The sequence below is a fragment of the Ceratotherium simum genome, chromosome 22, assembly GCF_057802395.1.
Source record: "Ceratotherium simum simum isolate JZ-2026a chromosome 22, ASM5780239v1, whole genome shotgun sequence".
NCBI classification, from domain to species: Eukaryota; Metazoa; Chordata; class Mammalia; order Perissodactyla; family Rhinocerotidae; genus Ceratotherium; species Ceratotherium simum.
The window spans coordinates 15,879,665-15,897,796 of NC_141921.1; the positions used below are offsets into that span (position 1 = coordinate 15,879,665).

The following is an 18,132-nucleotide window of genomic DNA, read 5'->3' on the forward strand; positions in this document are numbered from 1 at the left end:
CTCTAAACTTCATGCATCTGACCCTATAGTTGTGTTGTGACTTAGAATAATAATCATAAGTGTTTGAAATGTTCTTCAATAGTATCCCATCCATTATCTCAGCTGAGCTTCAAAAATCTCTAATGACTACTTGAGATGTGGCATAATATAAGAGATAAGAGCCTGGGCTCTGGAACTATACTACCTAGGTTCAGATATCAGTTGTGTTACTTTCTAGCTGGGTGGCATTTGGCAACACACTTAATCTTCTTTTGCCTCAGTTTCTTTATCTGTATGAAGAGGATAATAATACCTACCTCTAGAGTTGTTATCAGAATTAAAATAATAAGTACAAATAAAGCACTTAGACTGCAACTGTCATATGGAAAGAGATCAATAAAGTTAGTTATTTTTATTTAGGCACAGTGAATATCATGAAACACATTTTACAGATATGGAAATTAAATCCCAGAGAAGTGAGGTGACTTTTTGTCGCAAGCCACAGAAGGTCAATGATGTATTTAAGCCTTGAACACAGTTCTCTGGGTCCCTTCCTCATGTTTCCAGTGGCCAAATTAATGCAAAAGTGTTTTTTTTCTAGATATCTCCCTCATCCTCAACTCCTCATTCAGTTTAATGACTTCAGTGAAAGTGCGGATGATATAAACAGAGACTTAGAGGCACAGCCGACAGTCCTAGTCCATGGCCTATTGAGTGTCTTCATTCCTTCTGATTAACTTGAGGAAAGCCCTCTTCACATCCTTGTTCTGGAGGCTGTAGATGATGGGGTTGAGAAAGGCAGAAATGACATTGTAGAACAGGGCCAACTTCTTGTCATCTTCTGGGGAGGCTTCAGAGCCAGGCCTCATATACATGACCATGCATGGAATACAGAACATGGTGACCACAATGATATGTGAGGCACAGGTGGAAAAGGCCTTGATTTGCCCCTGGGTGGAGCGAATCTTTAGAATAGTCATGAACATACAAACATAGGAGGCCAGGATGAGGGATAATGGGCTCAGGAGCAAGAAGAAACCCAAGATAAAGTCCACTTGGTCATTAAGAGATGTATCTGCACCGGCCAACATCAAGACAGCAGGAATTTCACAAAAGAAGTGGTTGATTTCATTGGGGCCACAATAGGGCAGATTCATTGCGAAGATCGTAGAACAATGGCACAGGTAAGACCATAAAGGGCAGAGCTGACTGCCAGGAGTACACAGAGGGTTTGGCTCATCTTGACTCTATAGTGGAGTGGATAGCATATGGCAACATATCTGTCATAGGCCATGGCTGCAAAAATCCAGGTTTCAGTGATGCCCAAGGTCAGGAAAATGTACATCTGGACAACACACCCAACATAGGAGATGGTCTTATTCTTGCTTATTAGATGGACCAACATCTGGGGCACTGTGGTGGTGGCATAGCTGAGATCCAGGAGAGAGAGGATACTGAGGAAGAAGTACATGGGGGTGTGAAGGCGTGCATCTACTCTGATCAGGGTAACAATGAACCCATTGCCCAGGACTGTAAATAAGTAAAGGAAGAGGAAGAGGAAGAAAAGGATCCAGTTGGTCCTAGGATTTCTGGAGAAGCCCAGGCGGATAAACTTAGTTACAGAGCTGTGATTTCTCCAACCTCGGCTGTACATGGCCTTTCTTCTGAGAAAGAACAGAACATATTTCTGAATCCCTTGCAGTCTCAGTGAGAGAACGCCATGTGAGATCCATAAATGCAGGGGCTGAAGGCATCTCAGAGCTAAACAATCAAATCAAAATATCCATGCCCTCCATGCCCAGGGAACATGCCTCCAATGTTCCCTCCACGCCTAGGGAACATTCTATCCAAATGGACTAGCATCGCTCCAGGCACTTAGTAGGGATTCTACAAATATTTGCTGGTTTGTCTAACCAACTAGCCCTGATAAAATTCCAAGGGCCCTGTGGAAGAAATTGTACACAGCAGATGTCTTATTTTGAAGAACACACACACACACCATAAACCAAAGCAAGGAGGGTAGGGAAATACAAAATGTTTTACAGTAAACCCAAAAGTTCTAGAGCTCTCTGTAGTTCCTAAAGTCATTCTTTCAAATACCAAGACTAATAGGTGCTGCAAAAGACAGTGTAAATGTGAACTTCTTCTCTATGCCTCCTTCCTCTCTGATGCTGTACCTTTGAAAACCCACACAACATAAATTTTCAGGAAAAGGGAGTTTCAAATAAACTTTTTGGGGGAGAGGAATCTTTCCCCTAGGATTTTTATCTCACCCCCACCTTTTCAGCCCTACTTGCAGTGGTTGCCACTATAAAGAACAAATTGACGTGTAAAGATGCCAGAGACTTAAGAATTGAAGCCTAGAGAAAACTTCTGTGCTCCTGGCATTTCTCAAGAAAATGAAGCATATTTACCTGGGAATTTGGTGCCTGTGTGTGTGGAAGTGTTTCTTAAAAACTAGTAAGGACTCCTCCATGGCCATGTTGCTCACAGGACAGCGTTGAGTGGTGGGCAGGAGTGGATCTTCAGTTTGATCTTGACTTAACCCTCAACCCTACCTTGGCAGACCTGGGCAACAGAACATGTTACTGACCAGTTCTTTTCTCTGAATCCTTTTTATGGTCCCTAAATGACTGCCATAGAATGCTAACAGCTGGATATGCACCTTTTCTAGACCCAAAAGAAGAAAATGGTCATTTATAAAATAGGACTCTATAAAATGTTTTAATAAATGTGATCTCATTAGATTATCACCATGACTCACTGAGGTCAGTATCCTTATTTTCATTTCATAAAGTCAGCCATCCAAGGTGAGACAAGGAGTAGGTGATGGAGCCCAGACTCAAACTCCCTGTTCCATGCTCTTACCGCCACAGTAAGCTGAAGTGTGTCTCTCACATGATCAAGTTTCATTCAGGATTTAGCAGGTCACCAAACACAAAATAGGCCCACTTCAGGTGACATTGTGAGAGAAAATTGATCTGTGTATTAAAACTTTTAGAGAGCAGGAATTGCATATTGCACAGCATTGCAAATTGCCAAGTTTTTTCATAGAGAATCGCAAAACCTTGGATCAGAATTTTAATATCTGAGGCATTGCACTGGTAGTGAAAAGGCTGATAGCTGTCAATTTGGGTTAAAATAACTCCACACAAAGCCATGGACAGGACTCAGGCTCAGATGGATAAGAAAAATGATGTTAATAATCATGTTTGGCACAGTAGGCAATTGTATGGGAGTTATCAGGATCTGAATTTGAATCCTCATCCTAATGGTGGATATGACCCAGGCTTTAGATACTAGTATATGCTGATAAATCTGAAGTATACCTCCATCCTAGATATCTTTTCTTAATTCATCTATCCAATTGCCTGCTTAACATCTCTTTTCATTTGGGTATCTAATAGGCATGTTAAGATTAACATTTTCTGAAATCAAACTTCCAACCTCCTGTAAACCTGTTCCTCTCACAGTCATCTTCAGCTCAGTTAATGGCTATTCCATCCTTTGATGTGGCTAAGGTTTAAAAAAAAAAACAAAAAACTCAGTCTGTCTAACTTTTCTCTTTGTCCTATACTCCACATGTTATACATCAGCAAATATTGCCAGTTACCTTTAAAATATATATCCCCAAAAAGATCACTTCTCGTCATCTACGCCATTGCTGCTTTGGCTCAAATCATCATCTTCTCTTGCCAGGAATATTGTAATATCCCCTGGCTAGTTCCATGGCTTCTAGTCTCTTCCCCCACAGTCTGTTCTTAGCACAGTAACTAAAGTGATCCTATTAAACGTAGGTCAGATCATTTAAAGATTATGTAACTCCTCTTATCAAAGCCCTCCAGTTGCTTCTTGTAGCACTCAAAAGAAAAGCCAAAGTCCTGACGAGGGCTCCAAAGTTCCGCATCACCGCTCTGGCCTCCTCTGCTGCCTGTCACTATCCGCTCCAGCAGTACCTCTTTCTGCTGCTTCTCATCCGTGCATGCTCCCACCTCAGCGCTTTTCCACTTACTGTTCCCACTGCTAGAAATCCTCTTCCCCCAGATATCTTTATGGTTCACACCCTCACCTCCTTCAAATATTTTCTCAAATGTCATCCTCTCAGGGAAGACTTGTGTCTTTCCTGACCATTCTGTTTAAAACTGAAATATCCCACACTCCCCATCCTCATCTCCTGTTTTATCTTTCCTCATAATAGTTAGCTTCTTCTAGTGTAGTATATGCTTTTTTAAATTGTTAGTTTCCCACATAAGAATGCAGGAATTTTTATCTTATTGATTTATGGTATATCATCAGATTCTAGAACAGTGCTTGGCATTTAGTAGGCGTTATAAATGTTGAATAAAAGAATGGACTGAGTCTAGGCGGGGCCCTGGAGAGGCAAGTCACTGGTGCTACTCATGGTGAAACTATCTTTGGTGCTGGACTTTGCTTTCTATGAAGCTAGCCATTGTGCTGACCTTATTCTGGGGCTTTCTCTTGGATTTACCTAGCTCTCAACAGATTTTTAAACAGGGACTGGTCCAGACCATTTACATACATTATCCATAGTCAGCCCACAATGCCATAAAGTCAATACCTACTATTAACTGCATCTTAAACTAAGGAAACTGATATTTACCAGAGTTAAGCAAAGAGCCCAAGGGCTGTCCAGAGCACTCTTTTTAATTCTTGGGCCTACAATTTAAAATAAAAATGACAAACTAGAGCTTGTCTATACCGAGAAAAGAGCTTACAATAAAGGACTTGTGAAACCGTGTTATTTAAGGAAGAGTGGAAGAGATTGAGAAAGTTTAGCCTGGAAATTTATGAGTAACTTTAGAGATCTCACCAAATATTCCAAAGGTTATCATGAAAAAATGGTGAAAATGTGTATTGTATATTCCTAGAGGAAAAAATTAGAAATTATTGGTGAAAGTTGCAGGGGGGCAAACTTTAAGCTCAATTTACAAAAAACAAAAAACAAAAAAAAAACCCCTCTGGTGATTAATGCTACCCAACAATGAAACATTCTGATGTTAGAGAGAGTGTGAAACTGCAAGCTCTCCATTTTCAGAAGTGTTTGACCATAGGCTGTAAGGCTATATTAGTCAGGCGTACTATCACTGCTTTGGATGCAAAGTTAGAATGTATGACTTTAAAAGTCCCCTTTACCACAACAACCCTAAGGTTCTAAAGCTCAATGACATCAAGACTCAGAGAATCCATGATTTTATGGGTGACTTCTCACTATGTACCCAAACCCATAACAGAATTTAGAATCAAAACAAAGTAATACAGTAATAATGAGAACCAAGGAAGCCTGAAAGGAAGTGGGAATACAGTATTAGTCAACTATAATTTGAAATTTAAAAAGATAATTTAAAATTTCTACTATCTTATTTTTGCAGATACGGAGCTCTTTTGGGAGCGATGCTTGGTACCCAGGAGGGGTTAGTCTCCTACCTCTTGAGCAAGCCTCACACAGGCTCCATCCAGGAAGGAGAAGGGAGAGTCTGAGAAAAGGGGCAGGCTAGAAGCTAAAGGGAGAAGGAGAACACTGTTATAAAGCCTGCTTTAAATCCTTGTTATGCTTTTCTGTTTAAAATTCTTTATTTCTGTTTCCTTTGAGAGGATGTTCTAAGAATAAAATTAGGGAAATATAGACTATTTTAAAAGTTGTTAAGCAGCAACTGTATTTAAATCACAGGAGGACTATACAAGATTCGAGACAAAGTGGGGACAAGAGACAACCCAGAAGAGTATTTTCACTGAAAGAGAACAAAAGCTTCTTCCGTGATCTTTCCTGTTCTAGTTTTTCTTCCATCCAACCCATCCTACACACTGTCAGAGTGACTGTTCAAAAGGCAGAGCTGCCCCTGCTATTTCCCTGTGTCAGAGTCCTTAGAAAACTCCCATGATCTAAGAGCTAATGCCTAAACTCCTTAGCATTGCACTCAATGCCCTTTGGAATCTGAGCTTTACTGACTTGGCATTCTAGCTTTATTCCCTGTACTTCCATGCAACTTTTGTGCTTTCATATGGTTCACTAGCTAGGAATGGTTTTGCATTTTAAGATGGTTGAAAAAAATCACTCATTTATGTTTGTGGCTGCTTTTGCCCTACAATTAAGTTGAGAAGCTCTGATAGAGACTGTATATGTCCCATAAAGCCTAAAATATTTGCTATCTGGCTCTTTACAGGAAAGCCTGACTCCACATGAACACACACCAACTCCAACTCATTTGCCATCTGCCAAATAGATCAGATCCTTTCACAAAGCTTTTCTCCATGAGGCAGTATGTATCAAGGAGGCAGTAGGGTCTCTGAGGTCAAAGAAAATTAGATTTGAGTCCAGCTCTGCCACTTACCAACAGCAAAACCCAGAGAGTCATTAACCTCACTAAACCTACATTTCATACTCTGTAAAACTGGAAGAATAACATACACTTTGAAGGTTTTTTTGTGAAGATTAAATGATATTTTAGATATATGTAACACTATAGCAATAAGCATCAGTTGTTATTATTGCTACTATTATTAAATTACTCCCTAGTTGAAATGCCCTTTTCTGTTTTCTCCTTTTGGTAAAATCCTAATCATGGGAGTCTTCTGTGATTCCCACCATACTTCTCCTTCCTCTGAGCTCTGATAACACCTTTAATGTGCTTCAATTACTCCCCATACCTATACTGATATACACACTGGTTTGTGGAATTCCTTAAAGATGGAGAACCATGTCTTACCTTGCTATCGCCAATTCTTAGCACAGAGTACGGCTACGGGCTAATAAATATCAGATTAATGACTTTATGAAGTTATGCCAATGGTATGAGTGAGTTTGTTGCAAGAATGGACTCCTAGTCCAATGGTTTCCCTATCACTTTCTCTTTCAAAACTACTATCGAGATCTTCTTCCTAAAGATTACTACCCAGGTTATCCACTAACAGCGCAACCAAAATCCTCTCCTTGGCAATTTGTTAAGTGACATGAACAAAGTTAAACAGAAAGCAGGAGAAATGAAATCAAGAATACACGGACAGTCCTTATATTATTTTCATTAAATGTGCTTCTCTTCCAGTCTTAGTCTGTGCTGCTCGAAATGGCATTAATGTGGGTGATGAGGCAGGGATAAAACCCATTGAGCAGTTACCATAGACCAGTTACTTTCATTAAAAATTAGATAATGGTGAAGAACAAGGGCGCTAGAATCTGTCGCTAATTAGCAGAGTAACCTTGGGAAAGTTATCTAAACTTGGGTGTCTACAGCCTCTTCTAGAAACCAGTGATAATAATAGTACTTATCTCAAAAGATCGTCCTGATGATTAATTGAAATAGTACATGTAAAGTTGCTTAACACTGTGCTTGCAGAGTAGTTAGTGTTGAAAAAAAGTAGCTATTATTGTTATATTATTTTATCCTCACAACAAGTCATTTTCAAAAATTCTAAATTTTTGGAAGAAAGGAAATTGGGACTCAGAGAGAGTAACTTGCCTGATGTTGCACAGTATTAAAGGACACAACACAGATCTGTCTTTCTCCAGGGACCTCTCTTCACCAGGCTCTGCTGCTTCTGCCCCATCCACAGGTGACACTGTGCCAGAGCTAGGGCTGACAGCGAACTGGTGGGAGTAGCCTTCTCAGGCTCTTGGTCTTGTCCTTCATGCCCCTTACCTATCCTCTCACCCTGATCCCAGGTCCAGTATACACCCCTCCTCCACATCCATGCCCCACAACTGCCTTGGGCAGTTCCAGCATCCATATACTGGTCTATTAGTGGGTCCTATTTCAGCCACTCTCCAGAAGCTTCCACATCTCAGAAGCTCCCTGGGAGATACCTGTTTGGTATATTAATGAGGCCCATAGGTATCAGGAATTAGGGAGTCCCTAAGGGTGCAGCTAAATAGATCCCTCGGGAGCCTTCTAGTCCTAAGTGATCCTATTACTCAGGAGAATGTTCAGCAAGGAGGGGGCAATCAGGATAGAAGGGAGAGCTGTATGTGCCTCCCCAAAATCTAATATTTTGAGGAACTATAACTACAGGAGGAATGTGGAAATTGGTCCTTCAACTCAGGCCTCCATTTGGGGGCCCCTAGAGATTGTAGCTAGGAGGCCAACACCAGGACCCAAGTTTTAGCTACTCTGCTGGTCTTATTTGAACTTTATTTAGGTTCTCCATAGAAAAAGAATAAAGAACTGGAAAGCTTTTAGGTATTGCCTTCCCAAAGTCACATTTTAGAAGTGGGGAAACTGAGGCCCAGTGTCCAGAATTAACTATGGAAAGTCACACAAGCAGAACTAGGCCTAGGAGTGGTATCCTGTAATACATATTACACACTATGTAATGTCATCTCACTTCTCCAGTTATTGGTGTAACCCACTGAAGAGTAAGCTGGTTGCACACCTGCCTTTGGCCTCTTCTCATTTCTATGCCTGCGCTGCCCAATTTTAGCTCTCCTTTCTGGGACCCAGGAAAATCTCTTCCCATATTTGTCTTCAATGACTAAAGCACAAAGTAAGTACTTGAGCAAAGTGGGTGTTGAATAGGAGTGGGGTCAGAAAATGATGGGAGATGAGGCTGAAGAAATTCAGGATCAGCTCATGGAAGGTCTTGTAGGCCAGCCTGAAGAGTTTATAATATACCCTGAGGGCATCAAAGATCCATTGAATTTTATTGTTCAAGAGAGTGATATGGTTTAGTGGCATTCTGGAGCTGACTCAGAGTGGGTCATGAGAGCCAGTTGTGCCCATCTCTTTCCAACTCTGTGTTCAGTGATATCACATTGGTAACTTGAAATTGGTCATAGTGGGAAGTATTTACGCCAAAGAAATTGGCAAATACAACATGTCAGAGCTTTTATTTTCCCCAGAGAGCTGATTGTTAAATATTTGCCAATATACTATTGGGTGGTCAGATTAGTCTTTTTGAAAGATTGATAGCCAGTTTGGCTAATAAGACTGGAAGGAGGAAAGCCATCTGGAATCTATTAAAAGAGTCCAAGTGAGAGATTATTTGGCCTCACTGGCCATGTATAGTGGGGATGGAAAGAAAGGGACAGATTGAAGAAAATTAATGGGTCTTAGTGGACTAATTGGATGTGGGGCATTATTGCTTTTGGCTATTGGGTGGGCGGTGATACTATATGTTGAAATGGGAAACTCTTGAGGGAACAAGCTTGAAGTGAGTGGTGATGAGCTTCCTTTTGGACATGTTAAGTTTGAGCTGCCTCTGAGATATTAAGTTGAGATGTCAGTCAAGCGGATGGAAACAGACATATCTTCATTAATTTTAACATATAGAGGACTAAGATTTACAGTACTGAATCCCAGTATTCAAACGGATTTGGAATTAACTTTGCTTAATGGCAGAGGACTTGAGAATTTCCCTCCACCTTACCTCTCCTTGCCCCCATCATACATATTCCTTTTCCTCTGATGTTGGACATCAATCTGAAATCCCCATTCACTGTGACCCCAAGGGCTTCAGTTGTTCTGTGGTGAGTAACTTTTATTTACACCTAGACAATTCATTTTTCAGAGCTGTTTATATCTCTGTCCTCTCTAAGAGGGGACCTCAGATTACCTGCCCAGGTTTAGGTTGGCCTCTACTAAGGAACTATTCATCTAGTGCTGTAACGTTTGCCAGGGAGCCAAGGAGAAGGTAAAATTTTAAGCAAGAAGCATCAAATAGAGCTGAATACATAAAGAACTCATACATCTCAACAACAGAAAAACTAACAACGCAATTAAAAAATGGGCAAAAGACGTGAACAGACATTTCTCCAAAGAAGATATACAGATGGCCACAGGCACATGAAAAGATCGTCAACATCACTAATCATCAGGGAAAAGCAAATCAAAACTACAATGAGATATCACCTCACTCCTGTCAGAATGGCTATAATTAACAACACAGGAAACAATAAGTGTTAGAGAGGATGTGGAGAGAAGAGAACTCGCATACACCGCTGGTGGGAGCACAAACTGGTGCAGCCACTATGGAAAACAGTATGGAGATTCCTCAAAAAATTAAGAATAGAACTACCATATAATCCAGCTATTCCACTGCTGGGTATTTATCCAAAGACCATGAAAACACAAATGCATATTGATACATGTACCCCTGTGTTCATTGCAGCATTATTCACAATAGCCAAGACTTGGAAGCAACCTAAGTGCCCATCAAGGGACGAATGGATAAAGAAGATGTGGTATATATACACAATGGAATGCTACTCAGCCATAAGAAATGATGAAATCCAGCTATTTGTGACAACATGGATGGACCTTGAAGATATTATGTTAAGTGAAATAAGTCAGAGGGAGAAAGTCAAATACCGTATGATCTCATTCATAAGTAGAAGATAAAAGCAACAAAAAACAATCACATAGAGACAGAGATTGGATTGGTGGTTACCAGAGGGGAAGGGGGAAGGGGTTACCACAGGGGAACTGGAGGGAGGAGGGCGAAAGGGATGATTAGGCACATGTATGTGGTAATGGATTGTAATTAGTCTTTGGGTGGTGAACATGATGTAATCTATACAGAAATCAAAATATAATGATGTACACCTAAAATTTATGTAATGTTATAAACCAATGTTACTGCAAATAATAAAAAAAAATTAAAAGAGTAAAACCAAGAAAAAGTTTTATTAGAAAAAAAGAAAAGGCAAGTCCCTGTCTGGGATAAAATGTCCAAAAATACAAAAATATAACAAAAGACTTGTATCTAGAATAATAAAGAATCCCTACAAATAATTTCCATGTACTTCCTGTGTGATCTTAAATAAGTCCTTTATTGCTCTGAATCTCAGTTTCCTCATAATACTAATAATAGAATCTCCTTTATAAATCTGTTGTGAGAATTTAGCGAGTTTTGAGTTACTGTATATAAAGCTCTTAGCACAGAGCATGGCACATAATCAGAGCTCCATAAACGTTAGCTATCATTATTATAACCATCATAATTATTACTATGAGAGACTTGGAAAGCCCTGGAAGATGGCTGCTGAGCACTGGGACCATGAGCACATGGACAGCAGGCCACAGTGGGAGCTCCCTGGGCCTGGGGTGCCAGTGCTGCAGGGACTTCCTGTGCTGAGAGACCTAAGTCCGTACCTGAGGCTCCCAGAACAGCACTCCTAGAAGGTTGCTCTCAGGTGCTCTTGGCAAAGACTTTCTAGGGAGATAGTCAAAGTTTGTTAAATTCTCCACTGAACTAGGAAAACCTGATGTGAATATTCCCCAGAGTTCTGAATAGAAAACGGGTCTCCTGCTGAATTAAATCCAGCCAATTCTAGCCCACTCTACCACTGGCTTATCTATGAAGTCTGTTTTCTTCTCTAACCCTACTAAAACTGCCCTTTTCCAGGCTACCATAACCTCTCGTTTGGACTATAAAAATGGTCTGTTAACTGGTCTCTCTCTACTCTCCACGTGCCTCAGAATGGCCTTTTAAAATGCAGAATGGATCACTTTTTTATGTTACAGTCCCTTTATGGAAGAAATTTGGCCCTAGGTACAGAGACAATGAAAATATTCTTCTAAGACTCTATCTGCTATGGACCACGTGTTTGTCTCCCACCAAAATTCATATGTTGAAGCCTAAATCCCCAATGTGATGCTATTTGGAAGTGGAGCCTTGGAAGGTAATTAGGTCATGAGGGTGGAGTGCTCATGAATGGGATTAGTGACCTTCTAAGAAGAGACAGGAAAGAGGTGATTCTCTCTTTTTCTCTCTCTCCGTCTCTATCTCTGCCGTGTGAGGATACAACAAAAAGATGGCCGCTGTCTATGAACCAGGAAGAGTGCCCTCACCAGACACAGATACTCTGGTGCCTTGATCTTGGATTCCCAGCTCCCAAACTGTGAGAAATAAGTTTCTGTTGTTTAAGCCACCCATTCCATGTTATTTTGTTATAGCAGCCCAAACTGACTAAGACACTATCTGGGAAAAAAAAATTCAGGTAGATTTATGCATAGGATGATCATTACACCAGTACTTAGGAAAAAAAAAAAAAACAAACAGAAAAAATAGGAGGATGATGCTTGGTTATCCACTCTTAATGCAATCATTTTCAGAAATATTCACGTCATGGGGAAATGATCATGATATTCTGTGGAAAAAGTAGGCCACACTGAGAGACTGAGAAGCTGAGCTCAGGGAATGGAAGGACAAAAATTGGACTTAAGGCAGTCTGAGGAGGAGGGCCTTGGCAAACATCACAGACTTCATCACAGTCTGCCCCAGGGACTCCCAGGGTACTGTAAGAGTCGATCAGAAATATACCAATAAATACAAAGATGGAAGCCCAGCTTTGAGTTAGCTCGGTCCCTGAGAGCTGAAAGTATTTTCCAGTGCCCACACTGCCTGCCAGAAGCAAATGTAAATCCATTCTGAAGGAATGTAGCCTCATCCAGAGCCTCAGTACCTGGGCTTCAACCAAAAATTACCAGGCAGACAAAAAGTTAAGAATTTACTCAAAATTAAGAGAAAAACAGAGGCAATAGAAATGGACCTATAGGAAATGTAGGTGTTAGAGCTATCAGATATAGACTTGCAAATAACTGTGATTAAATAATAAAATGGAGAATTTCAGCAGAGACTTGAAAACTAAAAAAATAAAATAAAATGAAATTTTAGAACTAAAAATATGATAATTGAAGTTAAGAATTCATTTTTGGGTTTCACAGTAGATTAGACACATCTGAATAGAAAAATCAGCAACCTGGAAATCAGATCAAAAGAAAATATACAAACTGCAGCACAGTGAGATAAAATTATGGAAAATATAAGTTTGCAAGAGACATATAGCTCATGGTGAAAAGCGGTAGAACAGTATTTATAGATGATCTCAATTATGTCAAATGATGCGTGGAGACATAAAGCAAGGCACAAAGTTATTAACAATGGTTAACCCTGAGGGTGACATTTGAGATATAATTTAGTCATTTTCATATTTTTCTGTACTTCCCCCTCAAATCCATGCATGCATACCATAGCATTTCTCAAAGTAAATTTTCAGAAAAATACTAGTTTCTTTGGCTAATAAATGTTCTAGGAAGAAAGGGTTCTGTGATCCAACAAGTTTGGTAAATGTTGTGTTAAATAGAGGATTAGCATGGGTATTTTCCTTGTTTTTAATTCCTCATTTATCTATTTGCTTATTACTACTGGACTTCTCAGAGTCTTTACTATACTATTGTGCACTGTGAAGCGTAAAGAGAAGAGCAGTGTTTCTAAGCCAATTTGGGCAAGAAATCTTTTCATCACACAATGTTTCATCAGACTAGAGTTCCAGGTAACAGTCCTTGGAAAATACTTGTCTAGAAGGGAAAAAAACCCTAAGTTCTTGAACACGGCATGCCAGACCCTACCTGTCACATCTGCTGTCCCCTGCCTGCTCCTATGTTCAAGCCATCCTGCCCATTCTCCATAACCTCCATGTGTCTAGGCTTACCACACCCCATTCCCTGCCCTTTGCTCCGATGATCACACTTCTACTCATGCTTCCAGCACCCAGCAGACATATGGCCTCGTCTATGAAGCCTGGCCAACCTCCTCATCACTGCTTCAGAGCTCCGGGCATGTTTCCAGCAGCACACTTAGTACCTGTCAACCTACAAAAACAGACATCAGTTTAAGAGACAAAGCGTTTATCTGGGATCACAAAATTGCAATTCAGGGAGCACAGATTCAGATAGACACCCAAAACATGTTCCACTAGGGAGTACAAGTCAGGGGCTTTTACAGGCAAAGAAGGGAGGTTGTATTACAAAAAATTTCAATTGGAGTTGGAGGCAGAGAGCTGGTCTTGGCTAAGCATTGATTGACTATGGATTCCATCCTCAGAAAGTCCACAGTCCTCAGTCTTTGTGATTAGGATGTCTGTTCTGCTGACTTCTCAAACAATTGCTTGTAAGACAATTGCCATTTTGGCCCAGTCCAAAGGTGCAAGACAGCAAGGCAGTTTCTCTGGAAAGGCAGCTCCGATTCCATTTTAAAAATAGCTCCACTAAAGTCAGTTTTCACGTCCCTTATAGCATCCTTGTCTTAGTCCTTGTCTCTTTCCCACTAGACTGGGACTTATATTATTCATCCTGCATCCACAGGACCTAGCATCAGACCTGCCATACAGTGGGCATCAAAGAATGTTTGATGAATGAATGGATGATGCCAACATTGTGGCTAACTTGCTTTTCTCTGACAGGACATCAAATACCTTTCAAGTAATCTTTACTTCTTTCTGCTATAAAGACAATATATATGCTGACTGTAGAAATTTTAGAAAGTCAAGTATGAAGAAAAATAAAGTTACTTATTATCTCACTACTCCAGCGATATCCAGGATTAACACGTTAATATATATCCTTCAGGCTTTTAAAAATGAATGTATGCATATTTTTATAAAACTTTGGATTAACTTCTTATATAGAATTTTACATCTTGATATTTTTCGACATAACAATTATATCATACTTTTCAATGTAATGAAATATTACTTCAAAGCGTGATAACGTTAGTAATGTTTTGCATAGTATTTCATAAAGTTATGTCATATTTACAGCTGTTTCCAGTAAGTCTTTGATGAACATATTTGTACATAAAACATGGTCTGTGTTTCTGATTTTGTTCTTAGGACAGAGTCTCTGAACTGAAATTTCTGGACCCAAGTATATAAACATTTTAAAGGTTCATGATACCTATTGTTACATGCTTTCCATTTGTTGATATTTTTATTAAATGAATTAATATATGTAAAATTCTTAAAACTGTATTGACACATAAATGTTCATTAAGTAGAGCCACAATTATTAGCATTATTACTCTTCATTTAACAAATATATTGAATGTCGACTATGTGGAAGGCACTGCTCTAGAAAGGTAGAACCAATGATATTCTTTTCAGCAGTGAATGTGGAGTGTTAGTCTCACTGCATCTTTCCCAGCATTGAAGTATCACCATTTTTCTAAACATTGCTAGTTTGATGGGTGAAAATGATATTCCAGTGATTCAATTCATGTTTATTAATAGCAAAAGCAAACATTTTTTCTGCATGATCATAGCGAACAACAACATTTCATCCTTTTTTATCTCTCTCCTCTTTTTGTACCTGCCACCATTTCCACATTTTGCTAGTCCTAATTCATCATCTCCCCTGCTCACTGGCTTCATCTTCCCTCTCTGGCTTTTCCTCCATGGAGAGTTCATTTCTTCACTCATAAAATATCTGTTAGAAGCGCGCCCAGTAGCATGTGTGGTAGCATGGGGCTAGATCCTAGGGACACAGCAGTCAATTGGACAATCATGGTCGCTGACCTCTTGGAGAACTTGCTATCTTGCAGAGAACTCAGATGCTGAACTGCCATGCCTTTATTATTATGAGAGAGAGTTACGGGTGCTGGAAAGCTAACTCACTCTGGGGGCTCAAGAAAAGGCTTCTTTTGAGGAACTGCAGTTTAAGCCAAGAACCTGATCAAGGATGAACAGGAGTGAATGGCACTTAACAGGAGGGTAGAATGGAAGTGGGGTGGGGTTAAGAGTGAGGAGAGAAGGGAAATAGCACATTTGGAAGCCCTGGAAATGGGAAAGAGTATATGGCACATCAAGGCAAAGAGCAGAAGTCCAGTTTACTTGGAGTGAGAGAAGGAGGAACAGAGTGACCTGAGATGAGTCTAAGGAAGGTTTAAGTGAGGCCAGGTGGCACCTGCAAGCTTGAAACCATCCCAACTTGTCTCCAATCTGAATATCCTGAAGCAACACACAACGCCCTGTCAGTCCACTGCAATGATGTTTACCGTCCTCCTCCTGGAGCCAGGAATCCCTCTGATGTCACTGCCCTTGCCCTTCCTTCCAGCTAACCTGATACCGTGTGTGTGGTTTCCAGAGGGTAATGAACCTTCTCAACCCCCATTCAGCCACAGAGGCATACCCCAGAAGCCCATTTCCTTTGTCTCAATAAAATATTTTTAACGGATCAGATACACCTTCTTTTGTTAACCCCACTGAGACTCTAGAACAAGGAGACCCAATGACTGATGTGCCTGGAAGCCATTTCATGGGACAGTACTGTCAGCCAAATCATGGGCTGTCATCCAAGGGCCTGTGTAGAGGATTGAGATTCGGGGCTGAGGAGTGTGTCCTGGTGCTGCTAGGTCATGTGAATGAATACGTAGAGGCATTGACCGTGCATCAGAAGTCTTGTTTCCTCTGTCCACAGCTTTGTCCTTTAAGGACTCATTCTGGGAGCCCTGCCCCAACCTGTTGCCTTGAGGAAAAGCCCTTTTAACATCCCCTTGTTCAGGCTGTAGATGATGGGGGGTTGAGGAAAGCAGGGATGACATTGTAGAACAGGGCCAACTTCTTGTCCTCTTCTTGGTGAGACCTCGGGAGCCAGGCTTCAGAGTACATAACCATGGCTGGCACTGCACGAATGTGGTGACCACAGTAATGTGAGAGGCACAGGTGGAGAAGGCCTTGAGCTGCCCTGGGCTGAACAGATCCCTCAAGATGGCAATGAAGATGTTGACATAAATGACAAGGATGAGGGCAAGTGGGACCAGGATGACACTAAAGCCAAGAATGAAGTTTACCTCGGTCATTGACAGGATGTGTCTGCACAAAGCCAGCTTTAAGACTGCAGGGACCCCCACAGAAGAAGTGGGTTGATCTTGTTGGGGGCACTGATAGAGACAGGCGCATGGCAAAGACAGTGTGGGCCGAGAGCAGGGATGACACCCCAGAGTCCACAGAAAATGACCATTATCCCACATAGCCATGGGCTGATCATGACCTTGTACCTGGGTCGATGGCAGATGGCCCGCGTGCCTGTCTATGAACATGATGGCAAAGAGCCAGGACTCGGGTGATACCTAACACCAAGAAAAACATAGATTTGGGCCACACAGCTGGCAAAAAGAGGCGGTGGTCTTTCTGGCTGGCCAGATGTTGTACCAACATCTGAGGCTTCCAGTTATAGTGGGCGTAGCCCAGATCCAACATGGACAGGATGCCAATAAAGAGGTACATTGGTGTGTGGAGAGGTGAGTCCAGGCAGATGAGGATGGTGATCAAACTATTACCCAGAATAATCAACATGTAGGTCATCAGGAAGGCTGAGAAGAACAGAGGAGTGGTCCTAGGGCTGAAGGAGAAGCCCAGAAGGATGAATTCAGTCACAGAGGACTGGTTAGGCTCTTGCATTATGTTCTAATTCTAAATAAAGAAGAAAGGCACCAATTCAGACAGAAGACTAGCTAAGCTATGCCCCAAGGTGAGAGTTACTGACGGGTTTGGGGTAGTGGTGGTGTCCAGTTATGATGAAACACCATGGTCCCCCTCAACATGACAGCCCATTTTACCTGCTCTTGTCCACTGCCACCACTCCCAGGAAATTTTTGAAGAGAAAATGTCTTCCACATCTGGTCCAGGGTCTGCCTCTGCCCCACCAGTAATTACCCATCTCAGCTTCCTTAGCTATGAAATGAAAGCATTGGGCTAGCTGAATTCTGCTTCCCCTTAGTATCCCCTTCTCCTTCGTAAGACAGCCAGGTGTTTAGAGATAAATATTGGTGTACAAACTCTATGAAATTTGGCAAATTACAGTGAGAAAACCTAACTTCCTGTTGAAGACATCAAATTTATTTTTCCACTCTAATTTTACCCTCAGTCTTTCCCAGGCCAGGAGTACCCCCCATCCCATCTCATCTCAAGCTTGGTGTGTTAGAAGGAACACTGAGTTCTAAATCCTGGCTCTATAATTTACTGACTAAATGACCTTGAACAAGCCATTTAACTCTTACCCCTTTGAGACTACTTCCTCGAATACAAAATGAGAATAATTGTCTCCTTTTAACAAGCTTGCTGCAAGGATTGAATGATATTTTGGCATGAAAAGCATCACACAGAAGGACTAACATGTGGTAGATGCATAATAAATGTTAACTGCATTTCTGGATGGCTCTCCATACACAGGACTGAGACTCAGGTCCGAGCTATGCAAGCAAACATCCTGAGAAGTACTTCACCATACTTGACGCCCACAGTCACCTGTCACTGTCCCACACGCCTACCCTCTGTTGCTTCTCCCCACAAAAGCCAGCATTTCATTCACTCTTTTAGCTTCTTACTGACTTTTAGCTCTTTCTCAACTTAACCTCAGTCTCTTC

At 41.1% G+C, this 18,132-nt stretch overlaps 1 protein-coding gene and 1 pseudogene across 1 annotated transcript; both read right to left on the reverse strand.

Moving 5' to 3' along the window:
- Positions 1-686: 686 nt before the first annotated feature.
- On the reverse strand, positions 687-1,633 carry LOC147914071 (olfactory receptor 2D3-like). Its single transcript, XM_087445791.1, is given in 2 exon segments — positions 687-1,150; positions 1,153-1,633. Coding segments are annotated over 2 exon segments (945 nt in total).
- Positions 1,634-16,193: 14,560 nt separating this feature from the next.
- LOC147914072 (olfactory receptor 2D2-like) lies at positions 16,194-17,167 on the reverse strand (annotated as a pseudogene).
- Between the last annotated feature and the right edge of the window lie 965 nt (positions 17,168-18,132).